This window comes from Haemaphysalis longicornis, unplaced genomic scaffold (assembly GCF_048455015.1).
Source record: "Haemaphysalis longicornis isolate Haplotype H1 unplaced genomic scaffold, Haemaphysalis longicornis Haplotype H1 scaffold_12, whole genome shotgun sequence".
NCBI lineage: Eukaryota > Metazoa > Arthropoda > Arachnida > Ixodida > Ixodidae > Haemaphysalis > Haemaphysalis longicornis.
Window position 1 is genome coordinate 103,223,801 of NW_027526225.1, and position 23,036 is coordinate 103,246,836.

The 23,036-nt window shown below is 46.3% G+C and overlaps 1 protein-coding gene across 1 annotated transcript in view; it reads right to left on the reverse strand.

The window, feature by feature from the left end:
- The window catches only part of LOC144161756 (receptor-type tyrosine-protein phosphatase kappa-like), a 59,469-nt gene that overhangs the window by 22,850 nt on the left and 13,583 nt on the right, over window positions 1–23,036 (reverse strand). The window contains exons 6-13 of the mRNA XM_077692359.1: window positions 20,761–20,965; window positions 16,528–16,818; window positions 11,461–11,714; window positions 10,910–10,985; window positions 9,233–9,339; window positions 7,212–7,392; window positions 5,529–5,625; window positions 4,327–4,639 (exon numbers count right to left, since the gene is read on the reverse strand). Of these exons, the coding sequence (XP_077548485.1) occupies window positions 4,327–4,639; window positions 5,529–5,625; window positions 7,212–7,392; window positions 9,233–9,339; window positions 10,910–10,985; window positions 11,461–11,714; window positions 16,528–16,818; window positions 20,761–20,965 (1,524 nt within the window). The remainder of the gene's footprint in view (window positions 1–4,326; window positions 4,640–5,528; window positions 5,626–7,211; window positions 7,393–9,232; window positions 9,340–10,909; window positions 10,986–11,460; window positions 11,715–16,527; window positions 16,819–20,760; window positions 20,966–23,036) is intronic.

Here is a 23,036-nt window from a genome sequence, read left to right on the forward strand (position 1 = left end):
GAAAGCGAATTGATCAACAACTCGAAGTGAAGGACAGGTGTTAATCGACCAGATTTAGGGGAAATCCCCAAGGTGGAGTAAGTTTCTGTGAAGGAAAGTTTGACATCCACCTAAATGCAGCCATACGGCTACAAAGGAAAGCTATACAGCTTTCTCAGAAACTTCGCAGTTGAAGAAAAATTCGTCCTGGTCCAGGATTCAAACCCGGGACCACTGCTTAACCGGAGCAGTCGCTCTACCAACTGAGCTAACCAGGAGGCTAGTCGTTAGTAGCGCGGTATCTTTCGACTTGCATGAAAAGTTTTAATCGAAGAAATCGGGTTAGCGTTGGGTGAAATCAGGAGCGCGATTCTTTTTTCGAGGATCAATTGCGGACCCTCAAGGCGCCATGGCAGGCGGGCTTGAAGTTGGGTAACCTAGCGCCAAATATGAATTTCATGATGCAGAAACAAGACCGAAACTGTTGTAAACTGTTCGCGAACGGTCCTGTAGTAAGTAGAACTACAACACAACTTAGAACAACGTCTCGAAGGCAATAAAACTGCCTAAAATCATAAAGTAGCTTTGCAAACAACACTGCTTGACATTTTCAGGCGATTTCAGGGATTATTACTGGAAGAGTGCAAACCTGACGACTGAAAATATCATTTTCTTATTCAGCATTCGTGCCCTGATAACAAAAACCAAACGCTGATGCATAGTAACTATGAGTAGAACGCATTCTTCTTTGGTAGCAGCGACACGCTATGACCTAGCCCCCTTTTCACACCCAGGTGATGCAAATGCGTGTCAAAAACCACGTTTTGTTGCAAAAATGTAAACAAAACTGATTTTGAAAGGGCATTTTCTGAGCTAACTCCAAAAAGCTTAACTTGTTCCAGCAACGTGTAGAACGCTATGAAAACAGGATCCCTAGGTATTGTTCAAATTGAATGATTTTGAACAGGTGCGGTAACGAAAGAGTTTAAGGGGCTGTTAGGGCAAGAGGACACAGGCAGCAGGGTTCGGTGTTATGGCTGACTGGAACGGGGTCCTGAGCGTTAATCACATGATTATGTACACGATGATGATGATTGGCATGTTGATAGCACATACCCCACACGGGGGATTCAACATACTCCCACCGCCGCAATATGCGCATGCCGTAAACGGTTACGGGAAAATCGCGCAGCGAGGGCAATCTTGCTGGCAGTTCGGAACTTTTCTTCTGACACTGCGTCTCGTAATGCTGCAGCGTTGTAGGCTATTGTGCGTGCCCGTACTCTATATAGCAAGTCCTTGACGGAACAATGCCAGCCCAGTGAATCCCACAGCTTGCTCGAAGATTTGAACGAAAGCTCCGGGTCCTAGCACTGCCAGTTTGCGGTGGAGAAGTGGATTTTGGCGACCTTTTCGCTGGTCGACTCACAGCCTTCGCAGCCCGCTTCGCAGCGCGCCTGGAAGGATCGCAGAGTAGTAGAAAGTTCGGGAATGTTGTGGCTCGGTAATTGGAAGCAGAAAATGCTTCTGTGGTGCTTAGGCACGGCTGGCTCCGATGAAGGCTCGCCATCCCCAAAGGTAGCTGAGCCTTGTCGGCTCGAAAGGCTTCCGAACTGTGTTGCCACCCGCGAGGCGATGATTGAAGGGGCAATGAAACCGTAGTCATAACATTTTGTTGTATTTGTGCAAGTCGGTACCGGTTCCGTGATATTCGTTGGCCTTCTACATTTTCTCTTCCATTGGTGCCTCAAACTTTGTTGCAGCTTCAGAAGCACCGAGCGTCGTAATGATGCCACGAAGAACAGAGGATTTGTACTGGTATTCCCTTTATGATCCTGCGAGCTTGTAACGTTCGAAGTCGATAGTGCACGTCTCCAGGAGACGGAAATACGGCCTTTCGAAATTTGTTGTCAATCTTTACCCTTCTTGTTAGGCGGCTCGTCTTCAGAAGTAGGCGGTGACTGTGACGGCGGTTTACCTGTTTCCGCGTCTGTATTTTGCCCTTAGAAAATTTTTTCCATGCGGTAACGGTGTTGACAAAATTCATCCGCAAGAAACGTACGGTCTGACGACGTTTCCTCAGAGACGAGCCCTGCCCGCCAGTAGCCATGTCATCATGGGCGAGCTTTATGCACTCCGCGGTTTCAGGGCATACGCTAATAAGCCGACCTCCGTGAAACGCTTGAGGTGCTGGCGGGTAGTTGCACGCACTCGTCGGTAGGATTTGAACAAGTTCCGGAAGGGCTTTATCCTGCATGAAGTCTGCAACAAATTTTTACTCCATCGCATGTGCTAGTTTCTCAATTCGCGTTTCTTCGGGAGCTCGCGCTATATTCAGTTCGTCAGGGGGCGCTGGCGTGCCCCGAAGTTCCGCTATCAAAGTCAAGTTCTTGCTGTCCCCTGTTGCAGCCTCGTGTTGCGTCGGCTGGTACAGAAATGCACTCGTGGTGTCGGTACAAATTACGTGCGGATCTCTCGTCCCTGTATTGGTAGGACTGTAGTCAAGTTTCGCGATTCGGTATTGCAGTGTAAATTCGTTTTACCTCGGGCAGCACTCCCTTCTTTGGGCAAGTTATGTAATGCGTTAGGAGTGCTTTTCCGCAGTGAAAGCTCTCGGTGTATAACTCAGTCTGTTCTACTTCCTCCTCAAGTTCGTCGTTGACTAGGTCTATTATTTCCGAATCCAATTTTCCTAGGTTTATCTGTTTACGTTCGAAGTTTCCGAGGCTAATTTCAAGTTTCCCGACAGCGGGTAGCGGAGTAATGATTCGGTCAATATCGGTAAGAGTAGCTACGAATTCTGCACGGGCATTGTTTCGCAACAAACGCAGAGCGTGCCGCTCACCAGCTTGCTCTTCGGTAGCGGTACTCTTGGTGCCAAGCATGGTGGACTGGTCGGGACATGGCTTGTCTGCGTCGGTGGACGAGTTGCGGTCGGTTTTTGTCGGTGCACCGGGGAGGGCCACGCCCGGTGTCGGTCGTGTCTGGTTAGTCACAGGTCCCTCGAGGTCGGTGGTAGGAACGCCGGTGTTGGCGTCGGTGCCTTCGAGGGAGTCAGTATGCGGTCGCTGGCAGCCATGGTGACTGTTGGCTCAGGGTGAGTCGGCGGTGAACGGTTCCGGGTCTGACTTTCCCGAAGCCACTGGCATCCCTGCTGCTCTCCCCGTCAGTCCCTGACCCTCCTCCCGCGTTTCGGCACCAAATGTTGGGGCAAGAGGACACCAGCAGCAGGGTTCGGTGTCATGGCTGACCGGAACAGGGTTCTGAGCTTTCACACGATTATGTACACGATGATGATGATTGTGATGTTGATTAACATACTCCACACGGGGGTTTCAAGAGGGCCCATGCAGACAAAACACAAGTTTGGTTCATTCGGAAGGTTGCCTAGATAGAATCATACTGACCCCACTTTCAACGTAAACTTCGCTCAAATATCCTACATAGTTAGGAGCAAAGGGAGTGACCATACGACACAACAGCTCATTTCCCGCAACAGAACCTATGATGTCATATGTGACAACTCTGGGGTTGGCTGAGGCCTGCAAAAGGAAACGCAAATTAGCCGCGCTTATAAGTTTGCCGAACGCCCTATTTGCACTTGCGTTTAGCCCACACTCTTTTATAGTCATAAGAGTGGAAGTGGAAACAGTGGAAAGTTATGCAAGTGCACGTAGACATAGAAGTACCGATGGGTACTGCTGTTGGTACTGCGCGCACTATGCTATTTTAGCTGCACAGCACTGCGGCTCTTTTTGTGGTTGTCTCAGAGGCCCCTGCCCGATTGGCGCAAGCGACAGTGTCTTACGTGATATATTTCTCGAGCGAACACATTGTTTCACGAAACAGTTATTTTATACCTCAACAAAAACAAGCCAGGTTCAAATACGGTCAAAAACAAAGCAAAGGCCGAAAACGGCCAGCCCCGGGATGGTGGCGCCATGTGGGTTGACTAACGGTAAACAAGGCTCCAACCTCATATTACATCAGTGCAGAGGTCATGAAAACACATGATTTAACGGGAAAATCGAAGTTTTTATTCAAATTCAGTAATTTGTCAGTGAATAAAGCATCTTTTGCTTCCGAATAAGGGCTGGGGGCACTACAAAACATGAAATCTTTCGAATGAAACAAACTTGTATTTTGTCTTCATGGCCCCCGTAAGGCGAAGGGAGAAGTTAGGTGAGGTTAAGTTAGGTAAGAGTAGGCTGGGTGGGGGTTTGGTGGGTTGGATATGACTGAATAGGGTAAGTTCACGTCAACGCGTTCAATAAATCGTGGCTGTACTGCAGTGTTCAGCCGCTATTATAGGCCCAGTCACTTCCGCCCCACGCAAGACACACTTACTCCTTGGAAGTTCACTTCGGCTGCCAGCCCCACGCTGTACGTAGCCTCCGGAATGAGTGGCGCGTTGTAGTAGCCCCCGTAGTAGCGGCCGTCGCCCACGGTGAACTCTCCCTGACTCTTCACTTCATCAGGAGTCATATTAGCTGCCATGTAGAACGAGAGGTTCATGGCTACCGACTTATTGTAGTCCGGCGTGCCACCGGTCCACTCGCGGAGGGCGCTATCGCCACCACTGGCCTCGCTGGAATCACCAGCCGACCGCCTGGTACGGTTCTTGCGGTCATCGTGCCTCTGGACCAGCACATAGTAAGCCCTGCAATATGGCAGAAAAGAACGCAAATAGCCGGTAAGCAGAGCAAAAACAGCACAAAGGACGGGACAAGGAAAAACAACAGGACGAAGCGCTGTCCTGTTGTTCTTCAGCGCTTAGTCCTGCTGCTCTTTCTTGTCCCATCCTTTGCGCTGTTTTTGCTATTCTTGAATATGTACCAACCAGCCCAAACTTTTACATTGTTTTGGCCGGTAATAAATGCAATTCAGTCATGCGGAACAAGTTCAGTGCTGTCATTGGATAAAACTAAACTATCCGATGCAAGCATTTTGGACACTCAGGAGTGCGAACAACGTTACACTTGGGTATCATACATAGTGCTCTGTCACCCGGAAAATGGAGTGAGAGGAGTTTCATCAATAGTGCTTTTTGCAATATCTACAACATTCTTATAACAAAGAAAAAAAAAGCAGAGCAGAATGCTTTCGCCCTAGTTCACGTGTTTAGTGGTTTAGGCAGACATTTCATTGCTGTCAGCAATTTCACACGCCTCGAATGAAATATGTTGGCAACATATTGGCAGCTGCTGTCTGTACAGCAAACCATTTTAGACAAGAAAGGAATTAGGCACTTATTGGACAATTGATGCAAAGCGTTTCACTTCCATTTTTGCAGCTCATAACATTTTGAGTTAGAGCTCACATTTATTGCAGTTTTCTTTGTTGCTAAATGCAGGAACACTTCAAGCAAATTAAAATGTATTCTATTTTTCTGCTTTTAATGCAGGTTCAGGAGCAAAATGTGCGGCAGTCGCAAAGTTAGTACGTTAAAAAAACACTTTGATCTTCATGCCTTTGCACCCGACCCACCGAGCCTTGTATATAGTGACGTGTAACTGTTAAAAAGAAAATAGACACCGAAAGAAACCTACTCGATGTCATCCGGCTGATCGCCAAGTGGTGCCAGCTGCAGCGTGATGGCTGTCTCACTGGCAGACTTCAGCTCGGCCTTTGTCTCGATCACAGGGACTGCACGGTAGAGGGACATTGTAGGCATGATGCCACTCCCCTATTGTGCACAGAATACACGTATAATTGCTTACATACCAATCATTTTAACTCTTTCTGCATTGTTAAAGGGGTCCCGGAACACGTTCTGAACACGGTCAATAAACTCGTGCAACCATTGATCAAGGATATCTCACACTAATGTTGCTTTTTCACGAACGACACGAAGACCACAATTTTGCTGCAAAGTTTGTTCTTCCCCTCCACTGCACATCTTTTTAAGGGCGATATAACTGCGTTAACACTCACTGAACTGAGAAAATTCCGGCGGGAGGATGTTACTTGAAACAGGCTGTGCGGGGGGGGGGGGCAGCCTATGGGCTCGATAGCGTCAGGAGAGAATACTTTTCTTGCATCATTGAAGCATGGCTTCTTCAGGAGCTCATTATATTTTATTTCGCATGAACGCAAAATATGCCGGAATATTCATGTGTCTCGTCATCGATTAAAAAAATTGGCTGGCGATTACGATGCTCCCTAATGCGATATTTGGGGGCAGCAGCAGTGCGCTGAGACAGCACTCATTTGTGGGTTCTTTCGACGGCAGCGATGATGAGCCTCTGCGTCAGCGGTGCAGTGCGTCTCAGGAAGGAACCGCAACCCGTGTCTCAGGCAGGGAACGCACGTCCCTCTCACGTTTTCGCCAGCATCGCGCAGACGAGCCTCTCGTGCGGGCACAGCATACTGCCCCCCAATCATCCCCCACCGCACTTTCGGAGAGCGCTCGCGCCGCCACGGCGAGCCGCCCTCCGCTCCCTTTTTCGCGACACTCTCCTCTTTTGCTTTCTTTCACTATTCGGTCTTGCCATCGTTCACACGGTATTTTCACTATTCACCCTGGAGAAAATGGTAGCTGGTCCCAGCTGGTTTATGGCCTAATTCCTAAATGGGCGCTGCTGGTCCCAGCTGGTCCCAACTGGTCCCAGTTGTTATTGCCATCGTTCACTCGGTTACGACAACGACGCAGCTCAGCCCAGACACGGCCGCCCAAGGGCTCCGCCCTAAAAACAAATGAACAAGGTTTGCAAAGACGCAGTCAAACTCATCTGAGGTTCTGAACTAGTACCCATTGGATTAACAAGCTTATGATTCGTGTTAAATGCAACGTTCCTATGCCACGTTGTGTAACAGCAGTATTTGTGTTCATTAAATAACAAGAGGAAGGAAAGAATTTGAGGGAGCGCTTTACTGGGGTTCTCCAAACTTCAATGTCAGCAAAATGATGTCACAAATGAAACATGACCCCTTTGCAGGTATAGTGCTGGGAGAGACTTACACGATCTGGCCATAACAAGGAATCTGTCTCTTCATCTGCAGTACACTGCCCATACAGTGATGATAACGTCACATCACAACCAATGCTGATATTGCGGTAGTGACTTGTGGTATTACTTACATATTTATAGTTTTTTAACCTGCCCCACGTGTGGGCATGTGCTTTTTCACAGGTAATAGTCTTAATGCCTCATGACTACAGATGATGGCCGATCGTCAGGGAATGTGGTGCTCTAAAAGAATGCATGCGTGGAAGAAATAAGACTTCTTACCCCGTGGCCTGGTGTAAACTGTGATCTTCACTGGCTTGCCGTAACCAACTGACGTCCTTGCCGACACTTCCGCTACGTACGCTGTGCCAGCTTCCAGCCCATCAAATTGCATCTGTCTTGCTTCTGGTCCCACTTCTGATGCGTTTTCCACAGTCGGTGAACTCAGATTAACCAGAGTGACCTACTTAGATACAAAACAACAAAAAAAAGTAATGACGAGAAGAGGAATGTAAACAATAAAATTTCAGTTGAGATCAAATTTGAATAAAACAGTTTTGAATGTTAGTAGCAAAAATTATAACAACGAATACAGTGAAACCTTGATGTAACGAACTTCAATGGAACAAATTCCTGCATTTAACGAAGTTCTTGAATTCCCCATTGCCACCCTCTATGTAACGAAACATCGTGGCGGTTAACCTTGATGTAACGAAGTCGGCGAGCTGATCAGTCATGTTTTTTGCACTTTTACTCAAAAATTGGCCGAATAAATGAACTAATTTAGCGAATACTAGCACTACTTTAAATATCTAGAAGAAATGAAAACGCCTAATATCGCCTAAATGCGAAATTCGTCATGACGCTAACGATGAACGTAGGGGCCAGCACCATCTCGCGGCTAAGGGAGCAGTCACTTTTGGTTCTGCTTGTGGAGCCTGACACCACACCACCGAGCAAGACCAACTACCATTCCCGTTTCTGTTTTTTTGCCCGCACCGCCAACTACTGTGCGTTTCCACGTGTGATTGCGGTTTTAGTTCCACACCTAAATTTTGAGGTTCCAGGCCGTCCTGTCGGCGTGCAGTCGTGCGTCTCCTCTTCTATTTCTGCTATCGCTTCTTCGGTGATGAGTGCTGCTGCTAGAAAACGAGAAGTTGTGCCTTTTCAAAAAAGCGCACAATTTTAAATGCCGTTTTTGCTGGCGAGAAAGAGGAATTCTGCCGCATTCTCTCAACAATCTTGAGTGCCGCAAAAAGCATCCCATTCGCAAAAGGCACTCTTTCAGCATAAGTTTGGTTCTTGTAACGCGTTAAAAGTGTCAAACGGCAGATGTGATACTTAAGTTATGTTGCGCTAATACGGGAGTAAGTGGCTTTGCTTATTTGGAGCGCCGTGTAGTGCCTAAGCACGTGCGAAAGCAGCAGGCGCAACTCACGCTGTTTTTCGCTATAGAAGAAATTTGTGAAGGGTGAGTTCACCTTCACTGATTTTTAGCATTTTGGCTTTGTTTCTGCTTCATTCCTGCGATACTTCACTAGAAACCTACATGTAACGAAAACCTGGATGTAACAAAAAATTGCGAACTTTTGTCAACTCTGTTACATCCATGCTTAACTGTGGTCTGCGTAGAGTGCATGCAAGCAGTCCCGCTATCATTACGTTACTAGCCGATGCCGGCATACAGAAGAATTGGTGTTCATAAGAAACGTCGCATACTTCAATGCAATCAGGTGACAGGCATGCTATGCCACGTTACGCAGTTGGAACACTGCTCCTTCTATTGCGGCAGCGATCTCACAAGTACCTGGGCTCATTGCAGTGCGTTACACAAAACCGGAAAGCTGAGCATTTGAAGTGCCGAAGCGATACTAAGGTTATGATGTGTGCTGAGGTTCAAGAAAACTGAGGATCGATTTGAACTCCCTAAGGTTCTTTGACGTGAACCCAATGTTGTGTAAAGAAGCGCTCCTGTCCTTTGCTTCCACAGTGTGTAAATGATCGTCTGCACGCACTGCTTGCTTTAACTTGTTAGAGGAGAATCTTGAGAGAGCATTTACCACAGAACCTTGCACAACAGCTTTCTAGCAAGCCCATATACATCAAGCTTTCGAGTTCCATAGAAACACAGCTCACAGGTTGGCTTACAAAAAAAACCCGCCTTAAAGAAGCTAGCTTTTCCTGCCACGAAAAATGTTTTCTTTCTTTCACCGAAGCAGAATGTCCAAAAGAATTATTTTTCTTTCTCTGGCTCTCCATAGCCTAAGCAGAATGCACACGCAAGTCAGTCCTCAAGTGCGCACCTTGTAGCCTCGAATGACACCGTTGGACAGACTTGGCTCCTTCCAGGCGACAACGATGGCAGTTTCCTGTCGGCCCTTTTGATAAACGTGAGACGGTGGCCCAGGTTCTAAGGATAGCAACACGGAAATAATCACGTTTGTTTTGACAAGAAATGCCGGCACAATATGATCACGTCTTAACTCCTCGCGACTCTTCTCGCAGTGTGGAAAAACTACACCAGAGGCATCAAAGTTCCCCATTAAATACTGGTCATTTGAAATGTCCTCTTTAAGACTAAGTTTCAATAGAAAAAAAAACTAGTAGTAGTTATGAATTTCCAGTACGGTACTAAAGATTAATTTGCGCCATTTTTTTAAAAGCAAATAACATATCGTAAGAGCTGCTTGTATTTCCAAGAATGAATACACTCAATATATGGTATTATCTGTACACAAGCTGACTGATAATGATTACAATGATGATGATTTCCCCCATTTATCCAATATCTCACACATGACTGCCTGCCATGGTTTTCATGGGCCTTTGTTTCATTTTTTATTTTCAAGCTTGTCGCAATTATCTTTGCAGTCTTCCAGTCCGTTTTTACTTAGTACTTTTGTAGGTTGCAAAACACAAAATTGTGGCTGAGCTGATCAGCGAATTCGATTAAAAATACGACTGTTTGAGAACAGCGTATGCTTCTCACAATATGCCATGTTGATTTTTCTTTCGGTGTGCACAATACATCTGCTGCTGAGATGGGGCTTCAAAATACGTATACTTTTTTCAGTCAACTCACTATGTGTAGATGCCTCTCGACAGCCTTTGTGTGCTTTTCCCACTAGACCCGTGATGCTTTCCATGGTTATTCGAAATTCCAATGACCACAAAATAAATTCATTGACAAATTCACAATGGGCGTTTTAGTGACATGAATGCGATATCATTACACCATGTTGACTCTCAGACCCCCGGGCAGATACAGTGTTCTGGGTAAAGACGTTTGGGGAGAAATTCTATCGAAAATAAGACTCATTACGTGAGAGAGCAATGAATAGTGCTCCGAATTGGCTCACAGCGTGTCGCTCGAATCAGTCACGCACCCCACTCACAGCTCCGAAGTGCTGTTTAAAGTGCGATGTACCACGTTGGCACTGGTAATAACAAAAAAATGCTGTGGTTTAGCTTTGGCTAACCCTAATTGATAGCGAAAGCTTCCTTAATCGCACACAGCCCTGAGCTTCACATGGCCTCTTGGCTTTCCTCTGTGGCGCGCGCTTATCGCTGCGGCGGCGGCATCCTCGCCTTACTCTGCCAGGTGGCGACACGGCTCCATTCCCTCCTCGCCTGTCTCTCCCGTCCCGCCTAGCTCTCCCCACCATCGGGCCGCTGCTCCGTTCCGGGCGCTTGCGAATGGGGGTATGGTTTAATCTCTAGATCTCAAGGTCAAAACTGGTCACTGCGCGAAGACTGCCAGAGATGGCGTAGTGTAGCTTTGCTACAAAATTGTTCCCGTGTGAACGAACATACAACCCCCTGCCACGTGTACACATCCTGCACTAGTACCCTTCCTTCACAACATCCTAGAAGTTCTCCGGAAAAGTGGCAGCACGTGGTCAAATATTTGAAACCTTTCATTTGAAGACTGCCTCAAGAGCACATGTTAACAATGAGTGGAACAAGCCACAGTCACTTACTTGACTCTGGTGTTTTGGCTGTTATCATATTGCTGCGTTCGCTCCATGGCAGCACACCCATATTCTTGGCCGTTACCTTTATTGGAAGGTGTGTAAGAGGAATAGAACACATTTCAGTTTGAATGCCATTTACCCTTTCGGCCTTCAGCAAGCACTCCAATCATGAGTACTTTTGAGGAAGTTTCCGGAGGAAAAACGTGGGCGCTTTTCAGTAGCATCTGCTCTTTTTGCTCTCATTCACTCAAACAAACCATCTCATAAAAGCTAAAATCATTTTATGAAGTTCAACTTTGTAAAAGTCAAATAACTAAATAAACAATTATTACTTTATTGTAAAATGAAGGTCCCGAAACCTTGACATCTGAAGTGGGTGTCAAGTGGGTGTCAACTAGCATTTCTTGTCTACGTTCATTCATCTGTTACTCTTAATTTTCTGTTGAGCAAACCTAAACTAGGCGGGGAAAACAAGTTTGCACGTCAAAATCATTTTCCCCCTGACCCTTCAAGAGCGTAACAATTAGCCCCAATACAAGTCCCTGTTAAGCTCTTACAAGCACTTGGTATGCCTTGTTGGGAAGCAAGGGAGACAGGACGGCGCAGTGGTGACCGGCCCGGACTTCGCTGTCACAACTAGCGTTCCCTGGCGTTAGAGTGAAGTTTGTGGGAAACACGTCCTCTTCGACCGGTTTGACGCGGACGACGTAACGCTTGAGTTCACCATTGGGCGGGTGCGGTGGCAGCCAGCTGACGAGCAGCTGTTGGCTGCTGGCATTGTAGACGGTCAGGTTGGTCGGAGGTGGAGGCGCTGGGAAGGACAGAAAAAGTCGGTTCAGACAATTGAGGCACTATTACTCGGTGCATGGTGAGAGAAAACAATGCAGAGAGAGCAGACTACTGGTCCAATCCTGTGTCCTGTGGATCCATACGCTTCCGCATGGTTTGTCATCCCATCTCTCACATTGAGAAGAAGTTTTAAAAGGACAAAGATGGAAATCACAGGAAGCAAAAGTAAAGAAACAAAACAATCCTCCGGGCACATGCTTTAATTAAAGGTGAAAGTTTGGTTATCCTTATTAATAACTTCTCTACGGCTACATTGTATTTGTGCCTCTGTCTTTGCTTTCGTTTCGTTGGCTCTTGCTGCAAACTACTTCAGCTGACATCTTCTAGATCTCCCCCACCGTTATGTATCTTTCTTCCCTTTCCCTTGTCCGTCTTACGGTTTGAATCATGTCAGCAAGCAGACTGGCACACAACACGCGCAGCTTCCCTAGAATCAGGGTTGAGCGTGGCTGGTGTGGACCTCGTCTAGTCACATGCAAATCACGTCAAGATGTCATTCACTATTCTACAACTGTTACGCCTCCACTTCAAAGTTTTGTGAATTTTGTGAAGCACGCACATAGCCCCTCAAAGCTCCCGATTCCTTGCCAAGTCCGCAAGTGGGTATGTCTCACATAGAAAGGAGCGACGACATTGGTTTCACCACTTCCAATATGCAGAAATGACAGAGTGCGCTTCTACCACACAGGCCCGCGTTCAAATTCTATTAAATCACACATGAATTCTTGCTTACTCTTTTACAGCAGAGGCCATATTCTTGGAGTGTAGAGTGCTTAAACTTTGACTAGTAGATCAAGGACGAGAAAGTCTACAAACAGAAAAAAGAACATTGCGCTTCGTTTGCGCTTCATCCTGTTTTGTAGTCTTTCTCGTCCTCGTTCTGCTAGTCAAAGTTTAGGCGTTCTCCACTCCAGCTCTGCAGCACCAACTAACCCCTACAAATGCCATATTCCTGCCCAGACAACTGCAATAACCGCAACAATGACTGTTTGTGGCCTTAAAGGCTCACTGAAGTAAATTTGTCAAGCTCCCATTTTCGCTTGCACTACGTAGACTGGCTCAAATAAACACACTTTTAATCGTTCATCCGGGTGATAAGGCGGTGTTTATTTTATAAAACCTGAAAAAAAAAAACTGCTACGCGCGGTATGCGGCGGCCGCACCAACAGCAGTGGTGTCAGTAAAAGGTGCTGCGTGTTTGGACGATTTCCAAGATTAGAATTCAAACCAGTTTTGGTTTCGGTTCTGTAAAACAACGTGCTTGGCATGCATCCGACCTAATCGTTGGATAGACATTCTTGACATCTCAGTAATCGATATACCGCGCTTCTGCCATGTTGTCGTCAGATAAGCTCGTCAGATAAAATGCGTCAGATAAGCCTAACAGCACAGCTTGGAATCGTACCAATCACTAGCCTAGATGTATGCAGTGGATGAACGGCCTCCACGTCACCGCAGACGCTCAAATGCGATGCGTTTTCCCCCCATCTTTGGAGCTTGCCTGGCTCATGCCTGTATCGTAAAAAAGCGTGTTTACACCAGGTCAAGGGTCTGCTGATTCCAGAATATGCCCACTGCCCACAAGCAGTCGGCGCTTCTGGCAACAGCACGCCAACCAGAACTCGCCAGTGCGCCAGTGTCAGTATGCACGCGTTCTGCGAACTTGATCGCAGAGCAGTGAGCATTACAGAGCAAGAATGGAGAATGCAGTATAGAAAACACTGCCCAAAAACAAATACATCAACTTTAAAAAAGCACTATCGGGGATTACAACTTGCGGCTTGCGAAACAATATGCTTACAGCACTCCAGACCACTCCGCCATAAGCCAGTGATGCCAGGGGCGGAAATATAAAGTATACAATTTAGAGCCAGTTCACATTTCAGCACGAAAGTGTTTTATACCGGGGTACACAAACCTCACCGACGTCATATCTATCACGAAAATAACATGCCCAGAATAAGTTCAATTGGCGCGGCGGCCCCAGGATTCCGGCCCACGATCACTCTGGCCTCAACGAGAAGTGTGATATGCTGTGCCGACTTATGACCTTCCCTCTAACTTTTTCATTAAGACTGTGCTGCCATCTTGGAGAGGTGAATGGAAGTAGTGCGTCATGACGCTAATGAGCGCCAATAGTTGCTGCCTCAAAGGGCAGCGTATAGCTGCGAAAACTGCTGTGTTTAACCGTCCGCTGCCTGTGTGGATCACCGGCGGCGTTCCACAAGCTGAGCTCGTTTGAATGCAAGCGTCTGGCGTACACGCCACGGGGCAGGACCAATGCACCTATGCCGAACCTTTGCCGAAGCGACCCGCCAGCAGGACGTCGCTCGCCAGCAGGATGTCGCCTGCCAAGCGCACTCACAAGACAGCTTCCGACCCGCAAATCATGTAGCGGACCGTGACTTCACCAAACGATTCGCTGACAACCCGTTCGGTTTCGTTCACACAGTGTGCGAGGGCCTGGGGTTTCAATCGGAGTTACGCAATGATCCGGCTCGTGTAATCCAGTGTCTAATGTTGATGCGTCTAACGGTGCCATACCGACGAAATATCGTGATGTGCAATTCATATCGATCCACAATAAACATTCCAATGCTCCTGTGAAGGCCCATTTCATTTTTGGCTTTTACCGATTCCCATGAAAGAACGATCAACCACATTTTCACATTCAGTTTTCGCATTTCAAGCAGCTTAGATGACTATTTCTTGTATAGCGCTCGTGTAGTAAGTGTCACCCGCATTCCCACAATATCTCATCTATATGGACTTCATTGCTTACAGGAAAAGGCGCTCGCAGATGTGTGGTCGTGCTGCTGACAGCTGTGCTAGTTCGCCCAGCGCAAAAAGTGCTTGTTGAAACCTGTTTGTACGCTGTACAGTAAAAGTTCCGGTAAAATTTATTTCTCTATTACCTATATTAACTTCACTGACTCTTCTTCCGCCGGCAATTGGCCTTAGAACTTTCTAGTAGCCTACCAGCCATCGAAGCGTCGCATGTGCGCCTGTGTGGAGCGACTTTGACTTCGAGCTTGATGCAGTCTACAAACTAACAAACTAAAAGCACGTTCTTCCAGGCACAAGCGCGCCGTGGCTCAGTTTGAACTGAGCGAATGAATTGCTACGGCCCGCCAGCTGCGGACCGAATAAACGCTGGGCGGACTGATTCTGTCGGAGGGTCGGTGAGCCGGGCAGTAGCGCCACCAAGACAAGCCATCTTGTTTTGCCGTCATACGAAACATCATAGAAATTGGCAAGGAGGATGCGGAGAAAAGGGCAGCATTTCGAATTGATTTTTCCACTCAATAGAGCCGCGTAACCGCAGCGAGAGTGGTCGAAACATGGCCTAGAGACTCCGGACTACAATTTTCGGAAGTAATTCCACAATGTTTACAAATCATTTCAGTGTCCCTTTTAAAGTAGCGATTACCTATGTGGCAAATTTCATTTATTGTGATAAATACGTAATTCTAGTTGAGATTGCGGTGCAGTATGGGGTGTTCTACGATTATTATTAGGCAAAATTATTATGTGTCGCATTGTGCAAAGAAGCACGGCTGCTGTTTGTTGTTAGCAATGCTATACAGTACTTCCTCACACTGTTCATTAAATGTTCCACTAATAAACACTCCGAAACTTCCTTACACGAGCAAGTTAGAGTAACACTTAGTGTCCTTGTACATTAAAAAAAATCTACTCGAAAAATAAGAGAGAAAATGTTAGGTATTATTGACTGAAACTATTGGTTGTTTGATGGTTACAGCTTTTGTAATTGTAGCTGATCGAGTCAAAAGGATCTAAGACATACAAGTAAGGCATTGACATCCCACTTTTTCATTACAAAACAAAACAAACTTAAATTTTGGTGGTTTAACGCACCGAAGCTACCCCTGGAAAATAAGGTGCACCATGGTGGAGGCTCCGGATGAGTGGCGGGCGCAGCATTTTGCATTGGAAGGGGCCGGACACCTCCCCCGCCCAAAAAAAAATAACCGAGGGAGAGAATTGAAAAGCAAACAAAAACAAAACATAAATAAATCAAAACATCAAAACAAAACAGGAGTCTATGGGGCGAGCTCTAGTTACCCTTCCGAACATGTATATTCTTTCAGAGCCATTGGGAAATGGCTGATGGTTGGGTTGGAGCAAACGTCGAATTTCCAGAAATTTCATGAGTGCGTCACTTGCGGCAGAAAAGTAATTATCACTATTCGTTATTAGATTTTAGGCGGAATAAGTGCTCTATTTATCAACCCCCCTAACTAAACATTTCGCAGGGGGCCGCAGCCCCTTGGGCCCCCCTTTGTGTACGCCACTCTCCGGATTAATTTTGGCCACGGCTGAAATCTCGATATGGGCGTTTTTGTTTTCTCCTTCGTCTGAAAAGAGGCTGCAGCGACTGGGAATCAAACCCCTGTCATTTCACTTAGCAGCGCAATGCCTCATTCACTGAGCCACCGCGGTTGGCGTTTGCCATTGAAAAATATGGATGTGTGCGTGCACGGGGTATACCCATCTAAGCCAGGCATCAACATGATTATGAAACATTTCACACCAGGATCGCAGCAATCGACCACTGACAGCTGATGCTATAAGATTTCCATATGTGATGAATGACCCGTGTGGCACGTTTTTGCGTGAAACCGTGGATATTAAGTGTGTCGGCAACACGAGGCCTCAAAACCTCTAACCCACAATATGAGGTGTGAACACCAAGAAAGTTTCCCAAAATGCACGCTAAACCTGGTTTAAAGGAATACCGCTCCTAAACATACCAGCAGGCAAAGTCGTGAATGTGACGTTGGCGCCCGGTCCAGTGCCAACACTGTTCTTGGCAGAAATGGTGACTGTGTATTCGGTGAACGGCGTGAGGTCATTCATGGTCACGTTGTTTGTGGCCACCTCTGATGGGACGGCTCTCGGCTCCCAAATGGCTGTGGACGAGCGTACGAGTCGGTAGCCGGTGATGACGCCATTAGCCAATTGGCAATCGGGTTCCTTCCACGACACCAGTGCCCACCTATCGCCTACTTGAGGTGCATCGAGGCGTGGTGGGGCCTCGGGCACTGGAAAAAAAAAGTTTTCAGCAGCGCAAGAATGTCACGAGCAAATAATGGGTATAATAAAAGCAGCTCTGAGAAAACGGCGCAACACAAAAAAAACCTAATTTAATCAACACAATCACTGACGGGGCTCCGAAGCTCATTTTTCCAGGAAAAGAATCTATTGTGGAGTTACCTGTACTTTCTTTTCTTAATGCTGGAAGCATTACTGGAAATTGGGATCATGGTGCGGCTTAAGCTCTTAATCCTTCCAACAGCGAATAGCGGCACTGTAATATGATTCATCATTTCATTCCTACAAAGACTACGTCGTTCCTTCTCTACCAAACATCATGTACAGCTTCCAGCATGGCACCTCAATGCTGCTCAAAGTGAAGCGAAGACCTCCCGTTTTTCACTTTTCAGTTCGCAGGATTATATTAGGTTCACAGTCAGCATTTGACCATGTTTGTTGTACAAAGCCTTGTATGTAGTGCAGATTTTTTTGAACAGCCAAGCTGTTCTTGGTCGAGGCTTTCACTAGACGAGCTGTGGTAACGAGCTGTGGTAGCTGTGGGGAGAGCACGGTGCGAAGCACAGATCGGATGGGTGGAACCAAGGAGAGGAGGAGAAGAGTCCGCCAATTGGAGTGCACGTGCGCAACAAATGGTTGGGAGGAGCGCGCAAATATATACCGTTCCATCGAGGAAGAGATAAGCATATCCTCGCACTCAGCGGTCGCGGTGCGTGGGTCGCCTTTCTCCCTGTCTGCAGTGTGCGCAGCGATCAAGGCAGGCCTCGCGCGGCCGCTCCTTTGCCTTGACTACGCTTTGTAGGTATGACGCGTGTGGGTGGGTTTACCACTAATTTACCCATTATTTTAGTAAAATGTTGCTAGCAAATGAGCCAGAGGAGCAGCTTGTGACTTGCTTGCGTGCTTCAACACAAAATATTTTGGCAATTTTGTTCTGCTGAGCTCTGCTGTACACCTATTTTGGAGTAGTGGCAGAAAATTTTATACCTTCATTCGAAACTAAAAGGGGTCACTGAAACTTGCCTGTGCCGCGGATGGTATTAGGTTCATCTCCAACGTTGCTGCAGTCACATTGCGGCATACCGAGCTAAGAGTCAGGGCTGGCCTTGGCGATTTTCACAGTGACTACTACCTCCCTAGGATCCTTTTCCCCAGCCAAACTGGGTATGGAAGGGGGGCTACTAAAGGGGATTCCACCCTCCTTCTTCACCCATCCCGACTCAGGCAAATTAAAGTTGTTCACTCACTCACTCACTCACTACAGCCAAGAGTTCGGTATATTACCCAAATGTGATGTCTCTTTGCCGGCAACATCAAACTATAGGCAACGCAAAACGAACGCTTATCTGGCTTCCCAATGGCGGACGCTAAATAAGTCCTTATATGAGGTTTTCCAGGAGCTGTGTTGTTTATTTTATTTATGTTGTACATTAGTGGCACGCTAAATTGTGCTGCAGAGCAGTTTAAAATTCTAGAGAGAGGAAGTTTTGTTTATAGTTGGCGGCAGTGGTGGCTGAGGGTGAGGAGTTGATATATCGATAAAATTTAATACAGACTATGTAATATGCCAAATACTTACTAAGTTCACCCAAAACAACCTGTATAAACCCTGCAGGGGTATGAAACTAGAAGCCTGTTACACTGACACGCGCTTCTGCTTGTTGCCCATGGGCGCCGAGCGTATCACGGTTAGATCGTTTCAGCAAAGATCCGTTTTTGCAGTAAAGCGGTCAAAATACCCGTTAAAGGGGTCCCGGACACACACATGTAAACAAAAAAATTATGAAAAGTATTGCAAACGTATTTCCGACAAGGCATCGCTTACCCACCGTGGACCACAGTACCTCAAGGCGAATTTCAGCTCCACCGCGACCCAAAAATAAAAACGATTTTCGCTTATGCAAGAGCGGCGGCCATCTTGGACATTTATTGCCAGCTTACAAAGGTGGCTCTACTTGCTGCTTGAAGAATGAGACGTGTGGTGGCCGCTTGTAGTAGGAAAACATCCCCCTCGCGAGGGGCACGATGAAATGCAGAGCATTTCCGGGGGCGCACGACGTTAAGTAGTTTGCGTTACGTTAATGTTGTTGCACTTGTGGCAACTGCTGACGAGAGAGCACTCGTCAGCAGTAATTTGAATGAGTCAACGATATAAGGCGCGTTCGTAGCGTCCCATTCTGTGTCGGCTTTGTGGCGCAGTGGGTAGAGCACCATGTACATTGCGTTCCGCCCGCAGGGTCGAGGGATCGAAACCGAGCGCCGGATAGTATTTTTTTTATATAGGGACAACGACGGTGCGGACTACGGACGTCAACGCGGGTGACATCGTGAGTTACTGAAATGCTCTGCATTTAAAAGCTGCCAGTTTAAGCCAGATCGCTTAAACTGGTTATACGCAACAACTTTATCATTTACAGTATATTACAGAAAAGAACGTACAACGCGCTACAATAATTCACCGATCCGCCACTGGCGCCCATGTGCTGCGGAGCAAACGCCAATGCCAGCAAATCGGCTCGCTACCAGAGGGCGCTGCGCGCGTAATATGGCGGCGCCCTCGTTGGAACGGTCTATCGACGAGTGCGCTTGGTGGTCGTTTCTTGAGCGGCTGGAAAACGGGTCAATTTACGCGCTGCCAGAAGAAGAAGCCACCTGTCGGTAGTTCCAGCGAGAGTTGGCACGCCAACGGTAAAGCTGGGATGATTTTTTTCAAATTCATCCCAACTAGGAGAATCAAGTAGACTGCAAGCCATATTGAATATCGCCTCACCTGCAGTAGCAGCACAAGTGCGGTTATTCTATTATTTAAAAAGTTTCTGATTTTATTACACCTTACAGCAGCCCCATCAATACTAAAGCGTTTTCAGGGAGCTCAAATAGAAGAAATCCACAGGCAACAAACCCTCCTCAGCGGTGACGAGCCGGCAAGAGGGCCTAACGTTATGGGGATGCATCGTTTGGCTGCCTAGCGAGCTGCTATGAATAATTAGAAGACATCTATTAGACGGGCAGCGTCATCTCTGGGTGCAGGGAGCCTTTTGTTGGTGGAAAAGCTAACTTTTGTACCTTGCCGGGCAATGCCTCTTATTGCTCCTGTTGAGAAGCTTTGAAAGGAAATGCATCCCCTATTTCGCTTCTTTTCATAAACGATATAAGCTCTGCATACAAACCTTGGTGCAAGTTTTCCCTAATTTACTTAAAGTTTAAATGGTTCAATAAGCTCTTTTGCCACCAGTGACGCGATAAAAAATTTCAGTCCAAAAGAATCCACAGTTATCTGCTGCTTCCCGCTGTTCTAAAAAACATTTGTTGCTACAAAATAACATTAAAATTAACCTTCGGTTACCTTCATAAAATATTGCTGCAAGAAGTACAAAAGTGGTCTCTGAAGCCCTATGGCATGGTCACCCAATTTTGAAGATGGTAGACGAAGTGTTCATAGCCACCCTGTGCTTGTGCAAAAGTGTTCGCCCATTAAACCACCATCTCATCGGCCACGGTTCTATTCACCGTCATTCCACTGAGTAGGATTACTTACGAGTAGGTAAACTTACGAGGATTACCTACGTCGTTGTTAATAGTTGTGAACCAGGAAAAATGGGAAATGATGAAGACAATTCTATATAACAGGGAGAAGCAGGCTTTGCATGACTTTTACCCTGGCATTTGTTTCAGTTCCGTCTCGCACGGTAACAAGTTTTATTTTTTAATAGATCCAAGAATATCACAAAGAATGAGATCCTTTCAGATTCAAAACTTCTTTTCTGATAACTTTAGAAACCTTACATGTTCCACAGCCCCACTCAATAAGGAACTTACCGGGTTACCCTGAGATACTGAACACGAAAAGTGACAAACGCAACGGGAAATCCGAAATCCCAGCCTGGTAATACACAACTGACAGAGCACTTGAATTTGCTAAGAGTTCTTACCTGCTTCTGCAGTGGTGAAGTTAAAGGGGTCTGAGGAAGGACCGTACTTTCCCCCTTGTGCAACGAGGCGGGCTTGAATGCGGTAGGCCGTAAATGGTGTGGTTGGAAAAGTCTGTTGGGTAGCTGCCGTGACGTTGGGTTCACCGTCATTGACTCTGACCTCAGTGCTCACATAATCGCACTGCCATTCTGACATGCGTGGAAGCTGAAAGAAGACGCATGCAACTCTGACGCCCCAAAACACAAAAACTCTAAGAGTCCCGCAACTATTACACACAAAAACACAAAAAATCTAACACACAAAAAAGTGTTCGATGCACAAAGGTCGCATTTTTGAAAAAGTGCTAGAGACTCGAGGGAGGTTATGAGCCACCATGCCAAAATCTCTAACATACCTTGGGAATCAGCTATGCACCATAACATGACGAGTTCATGAGCTAGCTCCTACCACACGTTTTCACAGTGCATTCCCTTGAGTGCATTAATTTATATATACGACCTAACATGGAAACCAAAGGGGGATACCTGGCAGCAGCAGCTAGTAGTTTGCTGGCTGATGGCAATTTCTTGTGCGTTTTGAAGTGACCTTCTTGCACCGTTTTGTTTAATCGTTTGCTCTCATTCATTTTTTCCTGAAAAAACTAATTTGCAAATGTCACTTTATCGACACCTGTGGCCCATACCAACGGTTCAGCTTGACTTTGCTACCAAGAACACCAACGGAGTTCCGTTCATGTATGCTACTAGTTACACTTGTTTTCTAATTTTCTTCATTACCATAGATTGCTCCTTCTTCTACTAAAATAAATGTATCTACGAAGTCATTTTCCATAAAATTTAATCATTTAGCAAAAAGCTCTTTTGTGTTCAAATAATGCAAGAAAAACGGCCTCCACATCTTACTCATACCGATACAGCATTTGCTGAATCAAATCGACAAAAAGTTTGTCTTATCGGGGCGAGCTAGAGCGACTAAATAAGCTAAGCCTTTATTTAGTGACACTACATAGAGCCTATTAACGTCTCGAGCACACGCCCTGTAAGGCATTTAAATTTCCTGACAAATAATTTTACATGATATTTGTTAATGAGTACTAAGCGTGCTTTATTGTTAAATCTGCCAGTTGGGCACATCTGCGATTACAGCTTTTGTTAGGCTGCACGATGGACGTATACCATTTATATGATTTCCCCATATGTTGTACGTTCCTACTTGTACAATCCTGGGTTTGTACAATATGCCTATTCAAACTAGGCATGTCCACTGAATAAAAATTTCCCCAATCGGAACATCAACGGTCAATAAACTAGTTGTATAAACAGCAGAATTGCAGATTGATAGGGTCACTGCGCATGCCGGGTATGCAAATCACAAGAGCATTATGTTTTTGTATTATGTCACCTCCACTAAGTGCACCGTAAGAGATTGTTCCCATAAATTCCCTTTATTCGAAATGTGACTGACCCATATTCATCATCATCAGAATACTCAGTCCCAGTGCTGGACGAATTCCTCCCTCCTTGAACTCCAACCGCGCCTGTCCTGCGCTGCTCGAGTCCACAGTTCACCCCCGAATTTCTCTTTTTCATCCCTCCAATAGATTACTGGACTTCTCTTTCTTCTAGACCCATCTCTTGGTATTCACTCTGTTGCCCTAATTGTTCCCCGGTTGTCGGTTCGCCTCACTACATGGCCAGCCGAAGTCCTCATTTCTTTACATTTAACCGTATTTATTTTTAGCCCCACGGCCGTGCCTTCTGATTGTAGTTCCTCAAGCACTGTTTGCATTATTCTGGCAGTCTCACTCAGCAATACTATGTCGTTCGCAAACTCCAAATGGCTCAAGTTGTCCCTCTTTATCCTTAATCCTATGTTTTCCCACTTAAGCGTTCTGAATATCCCCTCTAGACATGTTCTGAACAGTTTTATTTGGCGAGATGGTGTCTCATTGTGTTACACCCTTTTGGGTCGGCAACTTATCGCTTTGCTTGTGGAGCGTTATCCTGCCCGTGCATTCCTTATAGATGTCCCCTAGAAGTCTTATGTAGGTCTCTTCTATCCCCTGCTCCTTTAATGCTTTTTAGCACGGCTTCGGTGAGAACGGAATCAAGTGCTTTCTCGTAAACTATGAATGCCTTGCAAAGGGGTTTAGTGTACTCTGCGGATTTTTCTATCACTTGCTTGACAACATGGATGTTATCCATAGTTGAGTACCCTTTCCTTAGTCCAGCCTGCCCTCTAGGCTGCCTGAAACCGGTGCTGTGACTTATGCAAT